The 24244-nt window shown below is 39.5% G+C and overlaps 1 protein-coding gene across 4 annotated transcripts in view; it reads left to right on the top strand.

Annotated features, from left to right (window-relative positions):
- UNC79 (unc-79 homolog, NALCN channel complex subunit) overlaps positions 1–24244 on the top strand; it is a gene marked incomplete at both ends in the record, with an annotated part of 163937 nt that overhangs the window by 53816 nt on the left and 85877 nt on the right. For all 4 annotated transcript variants that reach the window (XM_079768872.1, XM_079768871.1, XM_079768869.1 and 1 more), the window contains 10 exons: positions 1334–1474; positions 3958–4179; positions 6416–6643; positions 9985–10126; positions 13182–13261; positions 13346–13494; positions 17054–17211; positions 20224–20405; positions 22374–22575; positions 23199–23378. In XM_079768872.1, coding sequence (XP_079624998.1) covers positions 1334–1474; positions 3958–4179; positions 6416–6643; positions 9985–10126; positions 13182–13261; positions 13346–13494; positions 17054–17211; positions 20224–20405; positions 22374–22575; positions 23199–23378 — 1684 coding nt within the window. The remainder of the gene's footprint in view (positions 1–1333; positions 1475–3957; positions 4180–6415; positions 6644–9984; positions 10127–13181; positions 13262–13345; positions 13495–17053; positions 17212–20223; positions 20406–22373; positions 22576–23198; positions 23379–24244) is intronic.

Below are 24244 nucleotides of genomic sequence, written 5' to 3'. Positions count from 1 at the left end.
TTTGAAGGCAGTGCTACAGTTGAAGGAGGATGTAAGCCACTGGTCTAAGCATTTGGGAAATAGAACAATATAGTGATTGGAGTTGACTCATTTATTAATTAAACTAAAGGCCCAGTGCATGAAATTCCTGCACTGGGAGGGGTGTGTGTCCCTCAGGCCAGCCTGCACCCTTTCCAATCTGGGACCCCTCGAGTGATATCCTACTGCCTGTTTAGGCCCGATCCTGGTGGGATAGGGTCTAAACGGGCAGTTGGACATCCCTCTCACAATCCAGGACAGCTGGCTCCCAACCGCTCGCCTGCCTGCTTGCCTGCCTGATTGCCCCTAATCGCTTCTGCCTGCCAGTCTGATCACCCCCTAACTCCTCCCCTGCCAGCCTGATCGATGCCTAACTTCTCCCTTGCTAGCCCAATTGCCCCTAACTGCCCTCCCCTGCTGGCCTGGTTGCCCCCAACTGCCCTCCCCTGCAGGCCTGGTCCCCCCCAACTGCCCTCCCCTGTAGGTCTTGTTCCTTCCAACTGCCCTCCCCTGCAGGCCTGGTCCCCCCAAACTGCCCTCCCCTGCTGGCCATCTTGTGTCCACATGGGGGTGGCCATCTTGTGTGTTGGAGTGATGGTCAATTTGCATATTACATCTTTATTATATAGGATGAGGAAACATTTATAGAGCTCCTCTGTGCCAGTCGCTGTAATAGGTGCTGGGATACAATTGGAGAAGCAATGGTCCTTTCCTCCTACTTCCTTTCTTCAAAGAGCTCACAGTGAGAGAGATAATATCAAATAATCAAATGTAATGCAAAGTGATACTTGCTCTAATAAAGGTATATAGAAAGTTCTAAGAAAGCAGAGCAGAGAATGGATTAATTCTGTCCAAAGGAAGGAGGCATCTCTTTTCAGAAAATTCATTACAGATAAGGTAACTTAATGTTGTCAGGATACCTGAACTTGCTCCAGAGAACAAGAGCAGATGGGACATTCAGATGGGAGTGGGGACATGCTCACAGATTATTACTAGTCTAGGACAAAGGTGATGAGCTAAGGCACTAGCAGTGGCATGGAAAGAGGGACCACATAAAGAGGTACTTCAAAGTGTTAATAGAAAGAACATGATGATTTATTGGATGTGGGGAGTGGGGTTCAGTGGTACCATTGATTTTCTTAATACAATACATTGAGGATGACTGTGGAATATGTCATATAGAATATGTGGACAGAATATGTGGAAGGCTAAGTGTCCTTATGTTCAATAGTTCACTGATAAAAATATTAAGTGTAGTTTTGTTTGAATTTTAAAGTTTATATTTTGGAGGGATATATATGCCTTTTTTCCTCAGGTATTATCGGAGTTAGACATCACGGTCCCACTTCAACTATTAATAAGTATGTTTTCTGATGGAGTTAATTCTGTCAAAGAACTGGCAAATCAAAGAAAATCAAGAGTCAATGAATTGGCAGGGAACATTGCAGCTCGAAGGGTAATTATGCCACAACTGTTTCTGTCTTATTAAGAGTTTGCGGATTATACTGGGTCTAAAAGTAGCATCAAGTAAACTTCTCTGAAAATGCTTTTTATTCCTTCTCTCTCTGGAACCTTTTAAGCACATAAGCAATAGAAAGCATTAATCTAATATATGTTTGGTTAAGTCTGTAATTACTAGTAATAAGTTGTTATTGAGTTTTTATTTTCCTTTGAGTTTTTCTCTTATACATACCTATTAGCTATCTCTTATCTTTGATGAAAGCAAAAACAAAACAAAACAAAACAAAAAACCCACACTACTTTTTGGGTACTTTATTTTTTTTTGTCTCCTGGCAAACAAGAATTCTTTACCAACTACTGAGCAGATAGCTGCTTTACTTTGGGGATGAAGAGTTTGGATGTTTTCTTTTTTTTATTGTGTTTTGGGAAGATATCATCAACTGGTGGTAACCATGAGTGATACTGTCACTATGAACCAACTAAGTCCATTTTATTAACCCCTTTAAACCCATTTTATTGACGCCTTTGTACCTTTGTGGATGAGAGAAGTCAGTCTGGTCCAAAGTGTATGAAAACTGTTGGAAATTTTTTTTATGCTCACCTGAGGATATGATTTTTATTGATTCCAGAGGTTGTGGGGGGAGAGATGAGAGAGAAACATCGATTGGTTGTCTCCTGTACATGCCCCAACCGGGGATTGAACCCACAACCTAGGTATGTGCCCTGACTGGGAATTGAACCCACAACCTTTTGGGGTATGGGACAATGCTCCAACCAACTGAGCTATCCAGCCAGGGTTTGTTGGAAGTTTTTGATACTTTTTCTGTGGATGACCTGATAGGATTTCGGTTGATGTAATGACATTCCCAGACCATGATCAGTTTTGGAGAGGTTGACTCACATCTGATGGTGGGCAGGGACTGTTCTAATTTTTCTCTTTGTCAAGCCTCTCCATTACATTTTCCCCACTGTATACCACAGGCCCCCCCATCATTCCACCTGATATCTGGGAATTAAAAAATATAACAGTCATGGGATCACAGTGTATTCAGTGCTTTTTAGAAGATCTGCCTCATAGGAACCAGATGTCATTTATAGTTTGCTTTTTTCTTCTGTAACCTTTAATATTATATTACTTCATTAGCACTTTATTAACAATTAATGACATCACAGAAGAATGAAGTAGTTGGGGAAGAGCTCATTATTTTCATTTTACAGCTACTTAACCTGAGGTTAAGTGGACTGAAGTGATTTGCCAAAGATCAGTGGTCGGCAAACTGCGGCTCGAGAGCCACATGCGGCTCGTGAGCCGCGGTTTGCCGCTCTGTTGACTAATGAGTTTGCCGACCACTGCCAGAGATAACCCTATCAATATCCAGGTATTATGATTCTTAATGGGGTACTCATGTTCTTTTTTTAAAATATGGTGTTCAAGGAGCTTGCTTGTTATTAGAGAAATCTTTGAGAGAAAATATGATTTGAAAGTGATGTACAGGCATGTCAGTTAGTGTCCTGCTACAGAATTCATCCCAGATGGTTCAGATGAAGGGACTTTCATGGAAACTCTGCCTATAGAGTTATGGGAAAGGTTAAGGGAGCAATAAGGGTTGGTGAGCTATTGGTGAATCCACAGTTCAGTAGGAAACCATTATTCCTCTAGGGCTGAAAGAACAAGGAAAAATAGTTCCTGAAGCCCATTGGGAGCTGAAATGATAAGGGGCGGGCTGGCTAGAGGAGCTATAGGATGATGGGGAGACTGCCAGAGATGTAGCATCAGAGTAGGCAAAGGGTGGGAGAAATAGTCCTACCTACTTCTCCTTAAGCTTCAGGTCTTCTGCAGGCACCTCCCATTGACTTAACACAACTGGCAGCCAGCCAGCAAGAGAGCCAGGAACAACTCAGTCCTTGGCATTCTTGGGCTTAGGTGCAGGGAAGAGCAGGGCAATGAGAGCCTGGGTGGATTGTGTTGGCACATGGGGGCTTGGGTTGGCACATGGAGAATAACCAGTAAACAGGTTTGACTTATATTGTTTTCCCAGGATAGTTTAATAATTGTAATATCTAGAGGCGATTTGTCTTTAAACAGTCTTGTCAATCTGACATTCTGTGCTTATATTTCTAAAACTGATCTTGCAATTTTTTACTTTTGTTAAGTTCTCATTTTTTTTGTAGGTTATGGTTTTAGGTAGATGCAGACAATTTAGTTTAATTAGAAATGTTTGATGGGATGAAAAATAAAATGACAAAGACAACTGCCTTCATTCTTTAGAATGCTGATGTTTTATTCACCTGACAGAAAGTTTGGATAATTTTATTTCTTATTTTTATATTTTGAGAAGATTTATAGTATTTGGAGGTACAAATGCTATTGGCTAAGAAAGGAAATCAGTGTAACAGCTGGAAATACCTTCCGATATTTTATACAGCCATTTGAGCCTCTGCAAGTTCACTTATGTATGTTGATGTTCTTTCTTCTAGGTGAGTGTTGCCTCTGATCCTGGTCGACGAGTTCAGCACAACATGCTGAGTCCATTTCATAGTCCTTTTCAGAGTCCATTTCGGAGTCCTATGCGTAGTCCTTTTCGTAGCCCTTTCAAGAATTTTGGACACCCAGGAGGAAGGACTATTGACTTTGATTGTGAAGATGATGAAATGAATCTGAATTGTTTCATCCTCATGTTTGATCTTCTCCTGAAGCAGGTAGCTGAAGCATGAGCTTCCTTTAGTTCAGAGGTGAAGGATGAGGAGAGCATTTGTATAGTGATTTTTGTGTGTGTGTTAGACATCTTCACACTTACTGAAATGATGCAGCATTACTCAAGACATTTTTCAAACTCCTTTGGGAATTTCCTAAAGAGCCTGAAAAAATAAATATGCATAAATATTTATTTTTGTATAAATATCTATGATGATATTGACATATGAGAATGGATATGAATTTTAGAAACATCCTAGCTTCATTAGAATTGATTCTTTTGAACACATTTGGTGAACATATTGGGTAATGCAATTGTTGGGAAGAGCAAGGTACAACTCTATAGTGATGGGCTGAGTTTAATATATTTTATAAATTGATTTTTGAAGGTAATTTTAATAGAGAAGTTTAAGAGGTTTGGTCAGAGGAACATTTCTTCTTGACTTTTACTTTTGAAATAATTTTAGACTTGCAGAAAAGTTGCAAGAATAATACAAAGAATTCCCAAATACTTCTCCCCTAAGTTTTTCAGATGTTAACATTTAGCACATTTTATTCTTTCTTTTTCTCTTATTCTGTATATGTTGATATGAAAATTTAATGAACCATTTGAGAGTAAGCTGCAAGCATGATGTTCCTTTATCTTTAAAATTTCAGAATGTATTCTCTAAAAAAATAAGGACATTTTTTCCCATAACCAAGTACAGTTATCAATTCAGGAAATTAATTTATTATACTATTATGTAACTTACAGGAATAATTTATTTTAAAATTGATATAACAATCATCTTTATGACAAAAAAATTATTTTTGATTGAGAACACAGTCCAGCATCACTTATTGCAGTTATTTCTCTTGCCTCATTAGTCTTAATCCAGAATACTTCTTCAGTCTTTGTTCTTTTATGTTCTCGACATTTTAAAAAAGTCCAGTTATTTTGTAGAATGCCCATCAATTTGAATCTCATGTTTTCTTATGAGTCGATTTGGGTTGAGCATTTTTTGGCATTAATACCACAGATGTGATATTGTGTTCATTTTACTGCATCAGGTCAGAAAGCACATGACATAATAATGTCCCCTTATTGGTGGCAATAACTTGGTTAAGGTGAATTTTGCCTATTTCCCTACTATAAAGTCATCATTTTCCCTTGTAATTAATAAGTAGCTTGTAGAGAGATACTTTAAGTCTATGAGATTTCCTGTTTCTCATCAGACTTTTACCTGCTAGTTTAGCATCCATGGATGATTCATGGCTGAATCAGTTATTACTATGAGGGTTATCAAATAATAATTTTCTGATTCCATCATTTAAAAAAATTTACTAATTGGCATTCCACGGAAGGAACAGTTTTCTCTTCTCTCCCATTTACATATTTATTTGTTTATCTACTTACTAGAGGCCCAGTGCATGAATTCGTGCACGGGTGAGGTCCCTCGGCCTGGCCAGTGATTGGGGCCGATTGGAACCGGCCAGGAGGTTGGCTGTGGAAGTGCACTGACCACCAGGTAGCAGCTCCTGCATTCAGCGTCTGCCCCCTGGTGGTCAGTGCGCACCATAGTGACCAGTCATAAAGGTCGCTTAGGCTTTTATATATATAGATATCCTCATGTACTCATGGATTCTCATTTTATTCAGTAGGTTAGAATTTGTTTCAGTGGGTTAACTTTTATTTTGATGTTTGTGTTATCCCATATTTGGCTAGTGGGAGTCCCTTCAAGCCGGCTCCTGTGTTCTTTTGACATGGTCCATCATTCTTTAAACACTTCTTTAATTTCTGGCATGACAAGACATTCCAGGCTCATTTTATATTTTCTTCGCCCAACCCCTGAAACCAGCCACTTCTCCAAGGATCCCTGGTTCCTTTTAGTGGATAATGGTATTTAGAAACCAAAATCTGGACACTAGGTAAGGAGCGGAATTTTTAAATGTGTAAAACCTCAGAGAGATACATTTTAAGAAACAACTCCCTTTAAATGTCCTACATGATTTAAAAAACAATTCTCATTACTTTGTCTTATGTATATAGTCTTTTAAGAAGAATCCATGGAAATCAGTGTATATTCATGGTCTATAAGTCTTACCATCTTTAAATAATTTAATATTGTCAGTTAATGAAAAGTTTCCCCCATTAGTGTGTCAATGCAATAGTGGACAAAAGGACCAAACTCCTTCTTCTTCTTCTTCTTCTTCTTTTTTTTTTTTTTTTTTTTGCCTTTTTTTGTTGTTGATGTCTTTCAGATGGAGTTACAAGATGATGGGATCACGATGGGTTTAGAGCACAGCATATCGAAAGACATAATTTCCATTATAAACAATGTCTTCCAAGCCCCCTGGGGGGGCTCCCACACCTGCCAGAAGGACGAAAAAGCAATTGAGTGTAACTTGTGTCAGGCTAGCATTCTCTGCTATCAGCTTGCTTGTGAACTCCTGGGGAGACTGGCTCCTAAAGAAGAAAGCCGGCTGGTGGTAAGCGGTTGAAGAAGTGAGGTGGCCTCTGTCGAAGTGTAATAAGGATGCAGTAGTGGTGTAATGGGGTCTTTCTCCAGGGTTAGCTATGCTCCATGCTGGGTTACATGTCAGACTGTGTTAAAAAAAAGTTTTCCTTCCACCAAATCAGGCTCCTGGAATACGAGATGGTGCCACATGATATGGAACTCTTGGGTGAGAAATCTTGAGCCTTAAGTTAGGGTTTGTAGCACACACATTCACACAGTTTTCACAGATACAAAGCATTACTGGTATTCTTGAAATAACTTTGATCAGAAAGTCATATTACAAAATTTAGATAACAGTGAATACTACAAAATATACATATCAAATATTGAGTAAGTAGATTGGCTATGGACACTAAGAATTCCTAGGTAACTGCAGTTTGTAAAACTTACTGACTTCATCAACCGCCAATACAATTTTAATTTAGCTACTCCATGCATTAGTTATTTCCTGTTTAGCTTATTTTCCATCTAAGTCACACACATCATCAAAATAGCCTCATACCGTCATAGCTAGGATTATTTGCCATCTTCTCTTTTTCTTCCTTTCCCCTAATGTTTGTCTAGGTATAAAGTGACTTAAAAGTATTTTTTGAGGTATAGTATACATCCAGTAAAATGTTTCTTTAGTTTTTAAATACCTTTAAGCCCACCGAACTTGTTAGTCCTACCTGTCGCAAAATAACATCCCAATAACATTGTCATTGGGTACTTACTATAAAGCAGTCACAGTAGTAGATGATGGGAAAACAAATTAAAATCAGAAGCTTAGAGTCTAATCAGGAAGATGGTTAAATAAATGAAAAACCAGAAGACAGAGTGATGAGCATTCTGAGAGAGGTATGAACAAGGTAGCTATGGGAGTGCGAAGAAGGAACAACAAATCTACCTGAGAGGTGTAATAGGGATCCACAAGGTCTCCCTGGAGGAGATGGTTCCTGAGCTTTATTGAAGGAGGAGTGGAATTAATGAAATGAAAGAGGTAGGAGAGCAGTACTTTTGAGACCCAGAAAACTCTCTGTTTAAATGGTGTAGAGGAGAGTAGGGAATGATACACTCAGGAAACTGCAAGTAGTTCTGTGTTAGAGCAGTGAGGAGGGTGGCAGAGTCGTGAAAGTTGAGTCTAGGAAAGACTCAGTTTTTACTCAGATTTATTAAGGGCTTTGTTTGCCTAACTAAGAAGTTTGGATTTTGTCTTGGTGACAGTGGGGACGTGCCAAAGAATTTTAATCAGGTGATGATACAATTTGATGAATTTGAGAAATTCCTCCTGTCAGTGGAGGAGAGAGACTGGAGGATTTGGACATTGCGAGCAGGGCTCTATCAGAAGGTTAATGTGGTCATTCACGGAAGAAAGCTGGGGGGCCCGAATGAAAGGGATGATAACCATTTTTCTGAGGAAAAAACCAGTCTTAGAGTTTTATTCTGTGCCAACGCAGAGAGTCAAGCTTAAAACCCTATCTAAATGTCCAAAAATCGGACAGTTGCACGCATTTGTTTTAAGCTAGCTTCTCTCTTTATGGGTACAGAAATCCCAGATGCATTTCTAAATTTTTTATGGTGAGGAGACTTTAAATTAACATACTGGGAGAGTGGGTGTCCATATTGGATATCCACATGTCTCCTTTCCCCCACCTCCTGCTTGCTTTGGGGGAAAGAGTCAGTAACAGACCTGGATGTGTATAAAGGCATGCTCAATAGATAAAGACAGATTTTAAATTTTTTCCTATTTTGCTTTCCAAAGTAATTACTAGCACCCAAGGTGACCTTAGCCAAATTTTGCATTTCCCATCGAGTTCTTCTATAATTTTAAAACAAAGCTTTAAGTAGTCTTTTTGTGGGAGAGCTGATAGCTCTGCCTTCTCCAGCTACCTTTGAATCTCTTCGCACCAGAGGTGGATTCGGCAGTGGGGTTTTATTTCTTATTACAGATTTTAGATTCTGAAAACAAATTAGGTATTTTATGATTTGAACAAGAAACCACATTAACAATGACCACGGCACTCTTTTTTCAGCCTGATTTTAAAAAGTACCTTTTGATATTCCAATTTCTTTATAAATTTGCCTTCTAACCAAATTTTTCCCCATTATAATCTTACTTAACCACAAAGTATCTCCCAAGCACTTGGGGATCCGCAGGTTTCCGAAGCTGACATGGGCTTTACGCACAGTTAATCTTACCACCATTGCTAGTGTTGTTTCCGCTCAGGCGAATCCTTCTTTCTCCAAATTGTCCATATTTTGGGCTCCATTAATGTTGGTGCTGCAAGGGTTCAGAAAGCCCCATGTTGGGCGCCATTAATGCCGGGGTTCTTGTTCCAGCATTACAAAGGGTTTAGCAATCTGGAGAAAGGCTGTGTGTAGATTAAGTAAGAGTCCAAAGATGAAAGATAATTTTGAAAGGCATTGGGGGGTCAGAGGAGCTTCAGCTAAAGGAGCTAAAGTTTTCCTTGTCTCAGGACCCTTGCTTTTTATTAACACAATTTGTCCCAAGACAAGGTGGAGATAATACACTTCAAAGGGTAGGGTACAGAAGCATTTTCACATTGGGGAATAGCCTACAGCTGTTCAGGTGTTTGGCCAGTAGGAGGCAATAACATGTAGACAAAGATGCCCTGAGCTGTCTGGCAGCAAACAATCATCCTATTCAGGTTTGGGGGAAGTGCCTTTCAGCCATTCCAACAGGTGATTACATTTGTGCCTCAGCCCTTCTGAGTCCCCAAGTTTCATCAACCTTTTGATAAAACTCTTGTAATTATGACATGCTGGAATTGGCCTCCGGCACCATTGTATGTATATATCACGTTTTGTTTATCTGTTCATCTGTTGATGGATACTTGGCTTGCCATACTTAGTTCTCTTTAACATATATTTTATAGCTATTTCTTATTCCTAAAATTTTGATTTCTCTAGACAATCAATATTTCTATTTTAAATGTTGATGCGAACCCCTTATTATTCCCTGCTAATTAAGTAGTTATTGAACAAAGTGTGCATGGATTGGCATCTCTTGGTGAGTAGGGCACACTCACAGGGATTAAAGCAGAGATGGGAAAGCAGGCCTAAGAAGATTTAACAATGTTTTTGATATTTCCCATATTATTTTAAGGGAATGAAAATGCTTCATTAACACCTCATCTAAATTTCCATGAACCATTAAGGAAATAAGCTCAAGCCTCCTGTGAGGCAGGTGGCTCTGCCCCCCAGGGTTCAGCACAGGCTGGGCCGCTGCAGGCACGCAACTGGTCTCTGTTGCAGAACCTTCGTTACATCCCAATAGGCTGCTCATCTGGCTGCTTGTCATATTTGTTCCAGGAGCCCACAGACAGCCTTGAGGATAGCCTCCTTTCTTCCAGACCTGAGTTTACCATAGGCCCTGAAGGTGAGGAGGAGGAGAATCCAGCCAGCAAGCGTGGGGAAAACCCAGGGAATCACACCGAGCCCACGGAACATGCTGGTAGGTGAACTCAGGCACACCCAAGTTTGCACAGGCCCAACGTTCAGAACCCTGGTTGCTTAGGTTACCATTGACTTGCACAAGTTCAGACTTGGCTTCCTTAATATAGACTTGTGCAAATGAATCATTTCCCCAGATCATGAAGGGAACAGATCCAGGATGTGTTTCTAGTGGATCAGAGGTCACTGAGCATCTTTCTGGCAGCAGGTGCTTGTTATTGACAAAACCCCCGTTTTAGTGTAAAAAACACCACCTTCCTACTTATGGTGTATTGTGTTCTCTGTGCAGAAGTAGCTGTGAACCAAGGTGCGAGGCTGAATGGAGGGTGCTGACACTCTCCACAGCCACTCAGGGCATTTGGCCAGAGTAGAGCGTGCCGGGACAGAGGTGATGGAATTTGGCTCCTGTGCCCCCAGAGTATGACCAGGACTCTGGACAGGCTCACACCTGAGCAATTTGTGCTCTAGGGCTGATTGGCTTGCTCAGAGCTGGGAGGGAGGATGGTCTGTTGCCAGTTGCTCAAAGGCTCAGTGTGGGCTAACTGGGGACAGCAGGATGGCAGGAAGGCCCGAATCATACTCTAGCTCCTCACATGCTGAAGGAGTTTCAGGAAATTAGGATGTAACCCCAGGCGCCTCTGGGAAAGCCTGGCTTTTAGTCTGTGCTGTGGCATTCTGGGAATAAATCTAAGTAGTTTTTAATCTTCCTATTTCCACTATCCTGAACTATTAAACTATCTGGCTGGCCCTTGGGAGGCCCACCCTCAGAAGCATGGACTTTGAATTATTCCCTCAGTGAACAGCAAATATTGTTATGTGACTATTGTGTGGGGTTCGTTGTAGGTCCCGGGGTGTCATATTCAGATCAGGGTAACAATATCATTACCACAGCATGCTTGGTTGGAATTGACTACTTCTGCATGGATTGTATAAATGGTCAGTTGAGTATGGCTATCCTGGCTCACATTATTTGGAACCATTGACACTTAGAATTTGGAGGAACACCTGAGATGACCTACTTCATTGGTTTTCATCATGTATGTGGAGTTGTACAGGCTCTCTGTGGTTTCCTTTGGACCTTCCTTATGTGGGGTGGCTAATGGTAGGAGGATGTGGGTAAATGATCAAGACTCAGGCTGCCCACCTGCTTCAACCTGACTGCACTGACTTGCTCCATTTCCTATAGTGGAGTTCTAGGTAAGATGATCTTTGAACAAAGAATTCTGTACAAAAGAAACTTGAAACTTGCTGTTTTCTTGTTCAGCCTTCTCACGTTACAGATGAGGAAAATACATTGCAGATGAGTTAAACAACTTGCTATTTTCATGTAGCTCGTATTACTCATTTCTACTTTATGCTTCTCATGCTGCCCAGATGGTAATGGAGAATTTGGATCACCTGCGGAGTTGAAACACAAACAAAATTAATGAGCTCTGACCTCTCTCCCCCAATTGTGGGTATCTCGGGGTGGGGTCTGGGAATTGCATACCCAAATATTGTAAAACTAGTTAGTGGCAGGGTGGAGGCTAGAACCTGGGTCTCCTGGTTTACTTAGAATTAATTATACTTGCTGAGACCCGGGCCCAGCCTGTGTTAATGTCTAAAGAAAGCAGAGATTTTACTTATGATCCAGTAACCTGGACTCTTTACATGCAAACATATTTTTCAAACCTAAGATAGCACACAAAATCAATTAGCTGCCACTTTTATGTATTTATATGTAACATTTTATTTGAACAATGCTTAAAATTAAGCCATTTATTTTTATAAATGACTCTTTTCCTTGCTCAATTGTTCTAACCTCCACTTGTTTAAACATTTGGTGTATTTGTCTTCTCCAAGCAGCTATTCAGGCTCCCCTCACAGCTTCTGGTCCACTTTCCTTCTTTTACTCTCTGCTGTCTTGTAGGATGCAGTGATAAATGGTCTCCTCCGGGAGGTCTCCATTAATTTTCTTCCCAGACCAGCCTCCCCCGCTGCTCAGTGCCCCAGTCCTGCTTCTGCTTCGCGGCCTCCAGGCAGTGGTCTCGAGCTCCTCTGTCATAGAACAAACGGGCGCTCTGCCCATGTTCAGTGATTTCTTCCCTCTTTTAGAGGATTTCCTGTTTCTGCATTTTATGGCCTGGGGCCTATTTCTTCTGTCAGTCAGATATCTCTTCTATTAAAAATATTTTTAAAACTTTCACACTAGACAAAATAGAGTCGGGTGTGGATAGCAAGTATTTAAAATACGTTAGGATGGAAGCTCTCCAATAAACTATCTAGTATAGATGCCAAGAGGGCTTGACTTCGTTGTTTCTGATCCTAGGAATTGCCAGAACTTATAACAGTGATTTGAAAACATTTTACACTAGTTTCTACATCTGGTTAACTTGTGAATTCTTTTTTAATATATAATTTTTATTGTTGGTAGTATTACAGATGTCTCCTGTTCCCCCGTTCCCCATCCCTCCCCCCCCTCCACCTAGCCCCTTGTGAATTCTTTTTCCTAGCATGCCTCATGTAGAATGTCCTGCCACTCTTTACCATAGAGGCAGAGATTTTAGAGATGCTCATAAGAAAATAAAGCCAGGAGTAGTTGTTCTAGTTTGACTATATTCAACTTCTTTCAAAAGTTCCCTTTGTCCATGGGATAAATTCTTCCTTAGGTGCTAATACAACTTGAATACCTCTATTTAATACCTGCTTGTCTTCCTTTCAATTAGGAAAGCATACCTAGCCAGGCCGCAGACCCCTCCAGGTAGCAGCAGAACTAGTGGCCCACAGGGGCATAGGGCTGGGTTGAGGTCACTTCAGGGAGCCAAAGACATCTGAGTACAGGATGACGATTAGGTGGAAAAGGGAAGCTGAGAATTCTGATCTAGAAGGTTTCCTTCATTTGCATCATAGAAGGGACATATGCTAACTTGGAGAGCAAATGAAAACATTACACACTTTAAAAATGTACATATTCTATATCTGTTTTTATTCCTCTTGGCTTTATGATCTTGACCAGTTCATGAACGGTGGGGGAAAGGAGGAGTTATGCTAACCTCTGTGTAATTATTTCCTCACAGCAGTAAAGAACGATACTGAAAGAAAGTTTAGCTACCAACAGCTTCCAGTAACTTTGAGACTAATATACACCATTTTCCAGGTATATTTTTTGGAATATTTGAATTTTTGGTTTGGTAGCGTTGCTGTTTTAGATAATTCCGTAACCATGTGGTTTTTTGCATAGGAAATGGCTAAATTTGAAGAGCCAGACATTCTTTTTAATATGCTCAATTGCCTGAAGATTCTCTGTCTACACGGAGAGTGTTTATACATTGCTAGAAAAGATCATCCTCAATTTTTAGCCTACATTCAGGATCATATGTTGATTGCAAGGTAGGTCTTCCTTTTTTGTTTATATGTTAGGCTTTTTTGCTTACATGTAAGTCTTTAGAATAACACGTACCAATTTATTTGGATTATTTTGCTTAGCCAGGACAGCCTAATCATCTATGGGAACTACTTTTATTACTTTTATTTAGTTTGATTATTAAGTATGTCAATATGAGTAATAGTAATTTCCTTTGCTAAAAATACTATAGAAATAGAAAAGGCAAAATAAAGATTATTTTATGCCTTTCAGTTGTTAGATGGCTTAAGAATATAGTGTACCCTAGATGAACAAAATAAACTGATGAACAAAATAGATCCAGAGCCATAGAAGCATGAAACAGACTGATGAATTTCAGAGGGAAGACGGGGTGGTGGGTGGGTGGGGAGAGGTTAATCAAAGAACTTATATGCATATATGCATAACCCATGGACACAGTCAGTAGCGTGGTGAAGGCATGGGGGTGGGCAGGTTTGGGGTGGAGGGAGTCAATGGGAAAATAAAAGGGGACATCTGTAATACTTCCAACAATAAAGATAAATTAAAGAAAAAGAATAGTGTAACCTAGAAAAATGTCAACAGGTACTAAGTTAATATTTACCTAGTATAATTGAGTAAGGACTTAGTTTCTTACTTGAAATAGAACTGCTAATAGACATCTAAAGTCTCTCCACATATTATCTGATAATGTATTTTTTATAAACTTTATTTATTTATTTATTTATTTATTTATTTATTTATTTATTATTGATGTTTTACAGAGAGGAAGAGAGAGGGATAGAGAGTTAGAAACATCAATGAGAGAGAAACATCGATCAGCTGCCTCTTGCACACCCCCTACTGGGGATGTGCCCGCAACCAAGGTACATGCCCTTGACCGGAATCGAACCTGGGACCCTTGAGTCCACAGGCCGACACTCTATCAACTGAGCCAAACCGGTTTCGGCAGATAATGTATTTTTTAAAAGACTGCCCAGGCATTCTGAGAAAAACAAGAAAATATTGCCCTGGATTTACATAGTGGTTTTCTTCTTAAGAACTTTAAAATAACTGTTACAATCTTCCTGGAAATAAGTTAGAAAAATATTATCCTCATTTTTATATATCAGGGAATGAAGTGATTAAAAAAGGGAAAGGTTGGTTTAGATTAACTTGGTAACTAAACCAATTTGAGGCTCTACTTGTTATTATTCATTTTGTTCATTTATTCATTCAAAAACATTAATTGAGGGCTTACAATATTCATTTTGGGAATTTGCAATTTAGTTTGGAAGAGGGTGAATAGTATGTGTACAGAATGTGACCACATAGTTCATTATTCAAATTGGTCTACTCTTGAGAGTGAAGAGGGGATGATCTTCATAATAATCTCAAAACAATAAATATATAGTAGACTAAAATCTTGGATAAATGAAGACACATGGTCACCTATGTATATATGAGTTACTGTCAATCCCAGGGATGTGTGGTGGGTGACTGTTTTGTGTAGTTCGTAGGTGGGAGAGGTCAGTTTTGGGTGATCAGAGAAGCCTCAGGAGTAGATACCATTTGGATAGGCATTGAGATAATGATAGAATTTTGAAAGGATCAGCGTAACAGATGAGACAAGCAGCAAATCCAGGCAGAAGCAGTGAAGGGACAGGGTCGGGAGTTGGGCAGGAGAGTGGGGAGACTACGTGGGCTGACTTCTGTTGTTAAAGCCACCTCTATCGGAGATGTAGTTGGGACGAATGGATCATTGATGCCCTGGCATCTCTGCCTTAGCCTTTGGGCTACATAACCCAGGTTTCCCCCTCAAAAATCCTGAGGGACAATGAAGGGATCTGGAGAAAGACATGCTTCCATTTTTCAAACAAAGCTGCTGTAGGGACCCGAGAAAGCAGTATGGGATTGGAAGAGTCCAGGGACTTTTGTCACTGGGACAGTTTTCTATTAGTGCCATATACGATTTGCTTCCTTCTACTGAAATGCAAGTTCCATGAGGGCAGAGATTATGCCTTCTTTTTCCTTTGCATTCTCCGTAGGGCCTGTTGTTGTAGAGAAGTAGCATCATCCTTAGCCTCACAATAGTAATAGTAGTGTAAGGTTTTTGAATACCTACTATGTGTCAAACATTTAATACAACCAGCATTAGGAGGAAGTGGAAGTTCAGACAAGTTACATTTACACTTGGTTACCCAGTTAATTAATGACAGGGTTCAGATTAGATCCATATTTTTCTGATATCCACAATTCAGTTGAAGCATATGGCATTTGAAAATTACTCCTTTTCATTCTATAAGTCTAGTGTGTTTTCTGAGATACCAGCAACTTTAGTGACTTATATTCTCCATAAATTGGAGATACTGTGCCACTCCTCCCATCTTTTAGGGGTATATTATGAGTTTTTTAAAGTCACAAATAGTTTCAATTCTGGATTAACATACTTTAAATAAATGAATAAAAGACTTGAAACCACTTACATATTACTAGAGGCCCAGTGCACGAAATGCTTGCATTGGTAGGGTCCCTAGCGGCTGCTGGCTGGGGCCTCCCTACCTTTTCCTGGCTGGCCCCGCCCCCTGGTTGAACTTCCGGACGAACTCCTGGTCGAGGGGACAATTTGCATACTATGCTTTTATTATATAGGATTAGTAAAAATAGACCTTCAGAATTATTCTGGGAGAGATTGATAGGAACTTAGCTAAACTTGCTAAGGTACATTTTTGATGAGTAATGGTCTGGTTTTAGGCAGGGCTAGTATTCACAAGGTGTTACTAAGGATTTCTCTCTCCCTCTCTCCTTTTTTCTCTTTCCGTCTCCTCTCCCTTTCTCCCTTTCTCACCATCACTTAGCCTCATTCCATCTATATTGGCTGCTTCTCAGCGGGCTGTTCTGTGAGAAGGAGAGAGATCTTTCTTGTCCCAGAGTCCATATCAATACCTGGAAAAGGATTCCGGCATTCCCATAATTACATAATATGTTCATCCCTTGACTAATCACTCGATTTTCAGCATTGAAGTACTTTGATCAGCATGGGTTTTGTGTTCACTCTTACAATAGGAAAAGGGGTGGGTCGGTGGCGCTTGATTGACAACTCTGCCAGTTGAAGAGGCTTAATTGAAAAAGAGTTGCTCATTGCTAGAATAATATGAGGAAAAGGCTGCTGGGCAGGCAAAACCAACATAACTCCCCAGATGTTCAGTATAAGAAAAAGAAATTTAAATCACTATCACTTCACCATCTTAACATAACTAATATCAATTTTGTATAATTTTTAACAGTCATTATTCATTTATTACTTGAATTTAAAATATGCAATTAAATTTTTTACGTTAAAATGTAATGTTAAGTGGTGTTTTTCTATGTTGTTACATGAAAGTAATTACTTTAAAAAGACATGAACAGAACAGAGCATAGGAAAAGTTTATCAGAGGATCATAGGCTTGTGGATGAATGCAATTTCACTGAAAGCATTCCGACCATCTACCGGTTAACTATATTTCTTATCAATTAAGATAATAGTAGTATTTTCTTTCTAAAAAGGTTATCATAACTGTAACCACTTTGCTTCTTGGTTTCCAGCCTGTGGAGAGTCATCAAATCCGACTTCTCCCAGTTGTCGTCACTGGCGGTTCCTCTCCTGCTCCATGCGTTGTCACTTCCTCATGGTGCTGACATCTTCTGGACAATCATAAATGGCAACTTCAACAGCAAAGACTGGAAGATGAGGTTTGAAGCAGGTACCTCTGTGTTAGCTTAACAATTCTCTCCGGATCCCATTACAAACCAGATGTCCAGTTATGAGATCTCTTTCTGGCCTTCCATTTTCCTCCCCTCTTTTTATAGGGCATTGTCCTGCTTGCCAATGTTCTTCGTTGTGTCTACTTAGCTGAGCTTTGTCAATAGTAGTATTTTGCAGAGTGGTCCTTAGGGAGGGTGGCCCTGTCTAGTTTGCCTGGGGTAGTCTGAGTTTATGCCTGTCCTCCAGGTACTTAATAATTGTACAATGTTTACTTTCAAGTGGGTCCTGGCTTAAATGGTCAATCGTGTAGTCAACCTAGTGGGTTACTTGCATCAGCGTAACTGGGAGTGTTTGTTAAAAACACTGATTACAGTGGAACCTCTGTCCTTGAACTTAATTAGCTCCAGAAGGTTGTTCGAGAAGCAATTTGTTAGAAAACCGAATTACATTTTCCCCATTAGAAATAATCTAAATTGAATTAATCTGTTCCAGACCCCCAAAGAACTCCCTGTTTTAACCTTTCTTATATACAGTACATGTCAAATATACTGTTTAATCTATAAATAAACACTTCTTTTCTGAAAATTTTTGAACCACCCCCTGCTAGTCTTAGATGAATCACTTTCAGTACTCCGTTCAGGGGTGTCTTTCAGGAGGTCAATTTGCAGCATCTTCTCTTTTTCACATATCATTGTCTCCCAAATGCTATCACTGGCTAACTGTTTTTTGTTTATCCGAATCAACAATTTTTCTGTCTCTTCAATTGCCTGTGCTCATTGTTTTCTGAGCACTTTCACACCCTTAGCAACATCAGCACTCTTGATGGCCTCTTTATGTGTTTAAATTGTGCTAATCCATTTTGCCAGTAACAAAAGCAAAAAAATTTTTTTTTTTTCACAGCTCTGATTATGTTGCTGTTCTATTCAAAACATTTTAATGGGTTTTCAACGTCTAGAGAATAAAGTTCAGACTCCTTAAATGGACATTCAAAACCTCCCATGGTCTGACTGCTCGTGTTTGTAGCCTCATTTCTCACTCATCTTTCTTCACCTGCCGTTGTACTTTCCTCATTGCTTCCTACTGCCCCTCACCTACATCTTGGCCATTCTCTGTTCTCAATCTGAAACCCTCTTCCCTTCTAGAACCCATTCAAATGCCATCTCTGTTTGAACAACCTTCAAATGCCCCCATTGAGTTCCATTTATCTGTTCCCTTGGTGGAAAGTTGTTTTTAATCCTTCAAGCTCCCATAGCATTTTATTTATACATCACTAACAGCATTTACAGCTATTTATGTTACATTTTGTTTCTAGTTGTACCTGTTTATCTCTTTTAGCCAACTTGACTTTGAAGTCAAGACCTGTGAATGATTCACATGTTAGTCTGCTTGGGTTTCCATGACAAAATACCATAGACCGGGGTGGCTTAAACAACAGAGTTTATTTCTCACAGTTCTGGAGGCTGGGAGTCCAAAATCAAGGTGCCAGCCAATACAGTTCCTTGGTGAGGGCTCTTCCTGGCTTGTAGATGGTCACCTTCTTCCTGTGTCTAGTTTTCCTTTTGAATTTTATAAGGACACAAATCCTATCATGGGGGCCCCACCCTCATGACCTCATCTAAACCTGATGACCTCCCAAGGTCCCAACTCCAAATGCCATCACATTGGGGGTTAGGGCTTCATGTGTAAATTTGTGGGAGGGCACAACAATTCAGTCCCTCACAGTTCATTTTTCCATTTACTTTCATCTCCCCAACAAGTACCTAGGATGGTGTCTTTAAAATAAGTGAATTAGTGGATTTATTGAATAAATACTAAATACTATATGTGGGATCAATAAAAAGAGTATAAGGGCAAACTCCTGCTCTCAATTTAATTGATGGGACCAAATACAAACGTAAAAGATTAAGAAACTATAAAGGTATAAATATAATTCAAGATCACAAAAGAAGATATGTCATACAGCTAAATATGAACACACAAATGCCATATCTAAATGAATAGTATTTGAAAATATATATTTTTATTCATTTCAGAGAGCAAGTGAGAGGGGAGAGAGAGATAGAAACATCCATGATGAGAGAGAATCATTGATCGGCTGCCTCCTGCACACCCCCTACTGGGGATCAAGCCCACAACCCGGGCATGTGCCCTTGACTGGTATAGAACCCAGGACCCTTCAGTCCACAGGCGGATGCTCTATCCACTGAGCCAAACCAGCTAGGGCAATGAATAGTATTTTTGCGGGAGTTCATGGGATGGAAAGACCACTCTAGGAAGTCAGAGTGGACTTCACAGAACCTGTAGAATTTAAACAGCAGGTTCTTTTAAGGATGGTAGAATGTCCATTAGCAGAGAAGAATAGAAAGAATATTCTAGGCTGCTGGAATAGCTTAAGCAAAATACTGAACCATCTCTATTTGCATGGAACTATATTGCTTCACTATCTCCTATGGCTTTTTTTTATTTTTTATCAAGCTCTGTTTTAAGAGTGGCTGGAATCATTTAACATAGATTTGCAGAATAATTAGAAATCTATCAAGTAGGGTGCATCTATTTTATGGAAGGTGTATCTGTACAGCCCCGGGAAGGTTGGTTGTCACTTCACATCATGACACGCTAAGAGTGGAGTAGAGGGTCCAGAATCTAGAGCCAGGATTGGCGGGTACCTCCCACCTTCCTGTGTTGTCTGCGGAACCTCTATGGGATGGACAAAGAAATGAGCATGGAGGCATTTTGAATAGTTTGAAATACAGCTGGAAGTTAAACAATGGGAAAGACCATTAAAAAAAAGAGAGAGAGAGACAACCCAGAACTAAATCAAGGCTGCCTGACAAAAATACTGCACTGAGTAGAAGTGGTCTGTGCTGCACGGATCACTCAAAAGGAGGCATTAGACGTTCCTTTTGGTATTTAAAATCAGTGTATGGGGGCCCAGAGTTACCCTTATCTCTGTGGGTTCAGACTACCTAAATAAATGCCATTTTTTTGTCCTCTGCCTTTTACATTTCAGTGGAAAAGGTGGCTGTAATTTGTAGATTTCTGGATATTCACTCAGTGACCAAAAACCACCTGCTGAAGTACTCGCTGGCACATGCTTTCTGCTGCTTTCTGGCGGCCGTGGAGGACGTCAACCCAGCGGTGGCTACCAGGGCCGGGCTCCTGCTTGACACCATCAAGAGGCCGGCGTTGCAGGTGACGTCCCTCAGTGTGTGTTACCTGCTCTGCAGACGGCTCTCTGCTCTGCTCTACTGAACCCTGAGTTATGTGTCACATAAACACAATTACTACTGATGATGACGATGATGATAATTGTGGAAATTTTTAAGTTGGGAAAAACATTCCAGAATCACATTGTATTAACAGACCTCTTATTTTTATTTGTTGATACTTTCTTTTCAGTCTTTGTCTATGTGCTGAATCACTTCTGACAGATGGAATTATTGTATAACTTTTTTTTGTGGCAGATTATTAAATTAAGGTTATTTATACCATTCCACTGGTTTCTGGGCTAAAAGTCCTTTTATTAGGGGCTAGCTTCTAAGAGAAATCAGGTAAATTATAAATCAAGGAAAACCAGGAGAAGGTAAATATACTACCAAAATGAAATGCTACAAATCAAAGCCAAAGTAACAGGAAATAGAAGACCTGGAGAGAGTTGTATATTTATCTTATTTGGCGCCTGTATTTTTAAAATTTTATTTATTTTTTTAAAATATGTTTTTATTGATTTCAGAAGAAGGGAGAGGGAGAGAGAGATGGAAAAACCAATGTTAGAGGGAATCATTAATCGACTGCCTCTTGCACACCCACTACTGGGGATCGAGCCCACAACCCAGGCATGTGCGCTGATTGGGAATCCAACTGTGACCTCCTGGTTCATAGGTTGATGCTCAACCACTGAACCACACTGGCCAGGCTGGCACATGTATTTTATAGTTGAAGAAACGAAGTCTCAGAGAGATAATGTCACTTATGAAAGGACACAGAGTGAATTTTGGGAGAACCAAAACTAGAACCTCCAAAGTCCTGATCTTCTGTTTTTCTCCATTGCCACCTGATTTACTATTATTTCATTATTATTAAAGTTAATAATGGCAAGAGCTAACATTTATCAAATAGTCTTTGTGTTTTAAGGGCAGTGTATTTAAAGTATCCGATCCTGCATTATTTCAGTTAATCCCCACAATAGCCTTTAGTATGTTCCCATTTTACAGATAGAGAAGCTGAGGGTTATAAAGGTTAAGTAATTTCAGAGTCACACGGCCAGTAAGTGGTAGAGAAGACTCAGTTCTGACTCATAATAAAGTCATATTCTTAACTCTCTGTGTGTGTGTACACTGCCCCCCAGTCAGTGGAAGGGTTCTTGTGAAAAAGACTAAGAAGAAAGGGCAGTGGTACAAGATCTAAAATATTCTATGGTTGTGCTGCCTGTGGACAAACACCCTTGTAAAAACTTCCATTTGTTTTTGGGATAGTCCTTCTCTGTTGGTCTTAATAAGACTTAGGTGGTTGTATGTTTTACCGCTGCTCAGGGCCTGGAACATAGGAGGCACTCATTAGATGAGAGTTGAATGAATTAATAGGATGAATTGCAGTTTTTTGAAAAAGGGAATTGTAGACTTATATACTAGAGAAACAGATGCTCAATCCATTACATCTTTGATTTTTTTTAAACTCTAGGTTTCAATCACATTCCAAGAAGATGACTTATTTTCTTTTAGAATCATTAAAAGAATTCTAAAATCTGAATTTCTTTTAGAAATTTTAATTCTAAACTTTAGAATTTAACATTGAAAGGAAATTTAAAGTCCACCTTTTTGTGTATTCTAAAATGTATCTTTGGAAGTATGCTTCTCTTATAGAAACAACAGACATTAAGAAAAGAAACATTGGTTTGAGGATATTTGGGTAAAAAAATTAATAACATACTTTTAGTTCAGATTTCTAAGTCAAAATTTAAGGGCTGTTCTACAATTAGGAGAAGCTTCTCTTTTATATTTCTTCTACCAAAATTTGCAGTAAGAAAGATTTCAATTGGCTCATTCTACATTATATATAGATTGAGGAGTTTGCCTTGTTCCACTGACTTGCTTAGTGTATTTGCTTTGAAGCAACTTAAATGTTTACATCTGACTTTGCTTTCCTCCTCCTTTTCCCCAGGGTCTGTGTCTTTGTCTTGACTTCCAGTTTGATACTGTGGTTAAAGATCGACCCACAATATTGAGCAAGCTTTTGCTCCTGCATTTTCTCAAGCAAGATATTCCTGCTTTGAGCTGGGAGTTCTTTGTCAACAGATTTGAGACACTTTCTTTGGAAGCTCAGCTGCATTTGGATTGTAACAAAGAATTTCCTTTTCCTACAAGTAAGCAAAAGGAAGAACTTGCTGTATAGAGTCGAGGTACCTCTGCTTGTGCTTGCTAGATAAGCAGAAGATACTATGCGTGTAGTTCGACTTCCCATTACGGAGGATGCCTTGACTTTGTGTGCTTCATCTATCAAATGTTTGTTGAATACCTACTATAGTAATCCTCAGATTAACTGTTTTCTGGCATTCCGAAATCCCAATTTTTCTAGTTCCTTTGGGGACTTGTGAAAAACATTTGTGAATGTTGTGTTCCTTAAATGCTATTCAATCATCATGATTGTAATGTTTGTGAGCAGGTTTGTAAGAGAGATTTGCACCTTGCAAATTCACTCTCTCATGCTTCTTAATCAGGTACCTACAGCTCTGACTAGATGGGGAAAAGACTTTGGTCAGTCAACTAGTTATCCAGTGATAACAAAATCAGATAATTTAATCTTAATTATACAATAGTCATGATAGGCAATAGTCATGATTTTTAATATAAGCTATCCTGAAGAGAGAAAGGTGAATGAGTCATATATCCACGAAAGATGGTTTGTAATACTGGAAAATATACACAGATGGATGGTTTTAAGCTAGTTGCATAACTTAGGAGTTAACCTCTAATTCCTTTTGCAAAGCTATCACTGCTGTAAGGACCAATGTCACCAACCTCAGCGACACCGCACTGTGGAAGATCAAGAGGGCTCGCTTTGCAAGGAACCGCCAGAAGAGTGTGCGTTCCCTGAGGGACAGCGTGAAAGGGCCCGCGGAGTCCAAGAGGGCGCTCTCCCTCCCCGAGACCCTAACCTCCAAAATCCGTTGAGTATCTTCTTTCATCCTTCCTTTAAACCTGTTTAATGTCTTTCGGAGGCTGGCTTGTCTTGCTGAATGTGCATAGAGAGGAGCGAATTTAGCAAACAGCTTGGCCATCAGGTTTGGCCTTCGGATTCCCTAGAGGGTCCCCGCAGGGGTGTTAGTGCCTTGGGTGGCTTTTTCCAGTTTTTGGGTGAAGCAAAGCCTTGCTCTAACAGTAGATTGTTCAGTCGATTGTTTTGAAATGTGGAAGGCAGCAAACCCACTGATGCTTGGCATGAAAGAAGCATTTGTTCCTAAGTGCTCAAATGTGAAGTTTGCACCAGCCTGGATAAGAGATTCCTGAGAAGACGTAGACATTGTCATTTAATGAATGCATGGTAGAGGCAGCCAAACAAGCTTCCAGGCAAGCTAATAATAATGGTTGCTTTTGCAAAGACAAATTAGGCCAAGAAGTTGAATTTTTGCCCAACTTAAACAAGCTTCATTGCCAACTTTAAAAAAAAGACCATATATACTTGTTTTCTAAAGGTCTTTCTTTATATTGCACTTTTAAAGAGAACAAAATTTCCCTTAAATTACCAACTCACTAGATGGACTCTAATGATTAGCAATAGCTCATGAATGGGAAATAATTAAAAATTCATAACTAAATCATCATATTAGTGAATGGATATATTTAAATACATTGCTAACTTGTAAAATTTATTAAATGATTTAATTTTTAACTGCTGTGAAGTTAATAAAAGAATACCATAAAATATATTTCTTCTTATCCTGTTAGAAGCTGAAAAGTTTGCTTTTTCATTGGCATTTATTAGAAGGCAGCTTTATTGTAACATGACCATTTTAAATCATAAATATGATTTTA

This window comes from Cnephaeus nilssonii, assembly GCF_951640355.1.
Source record: "Cnephaeus nilssonii genome assembly, chromosome: 4".
In the NCBI taxonomy this organism is placed as follows: domain Eukaryota; kingdom Metazoa; phylum Chordata; class Mammalia; order Chiroptera; family Vespertilionidae; genus Cnephaeus; species Cnephaeus nilssonii.
Note: the sequence above shows the minus strand (reverse complement) of the source record. Positions and strands in the feature narration are given on the sequence as shown.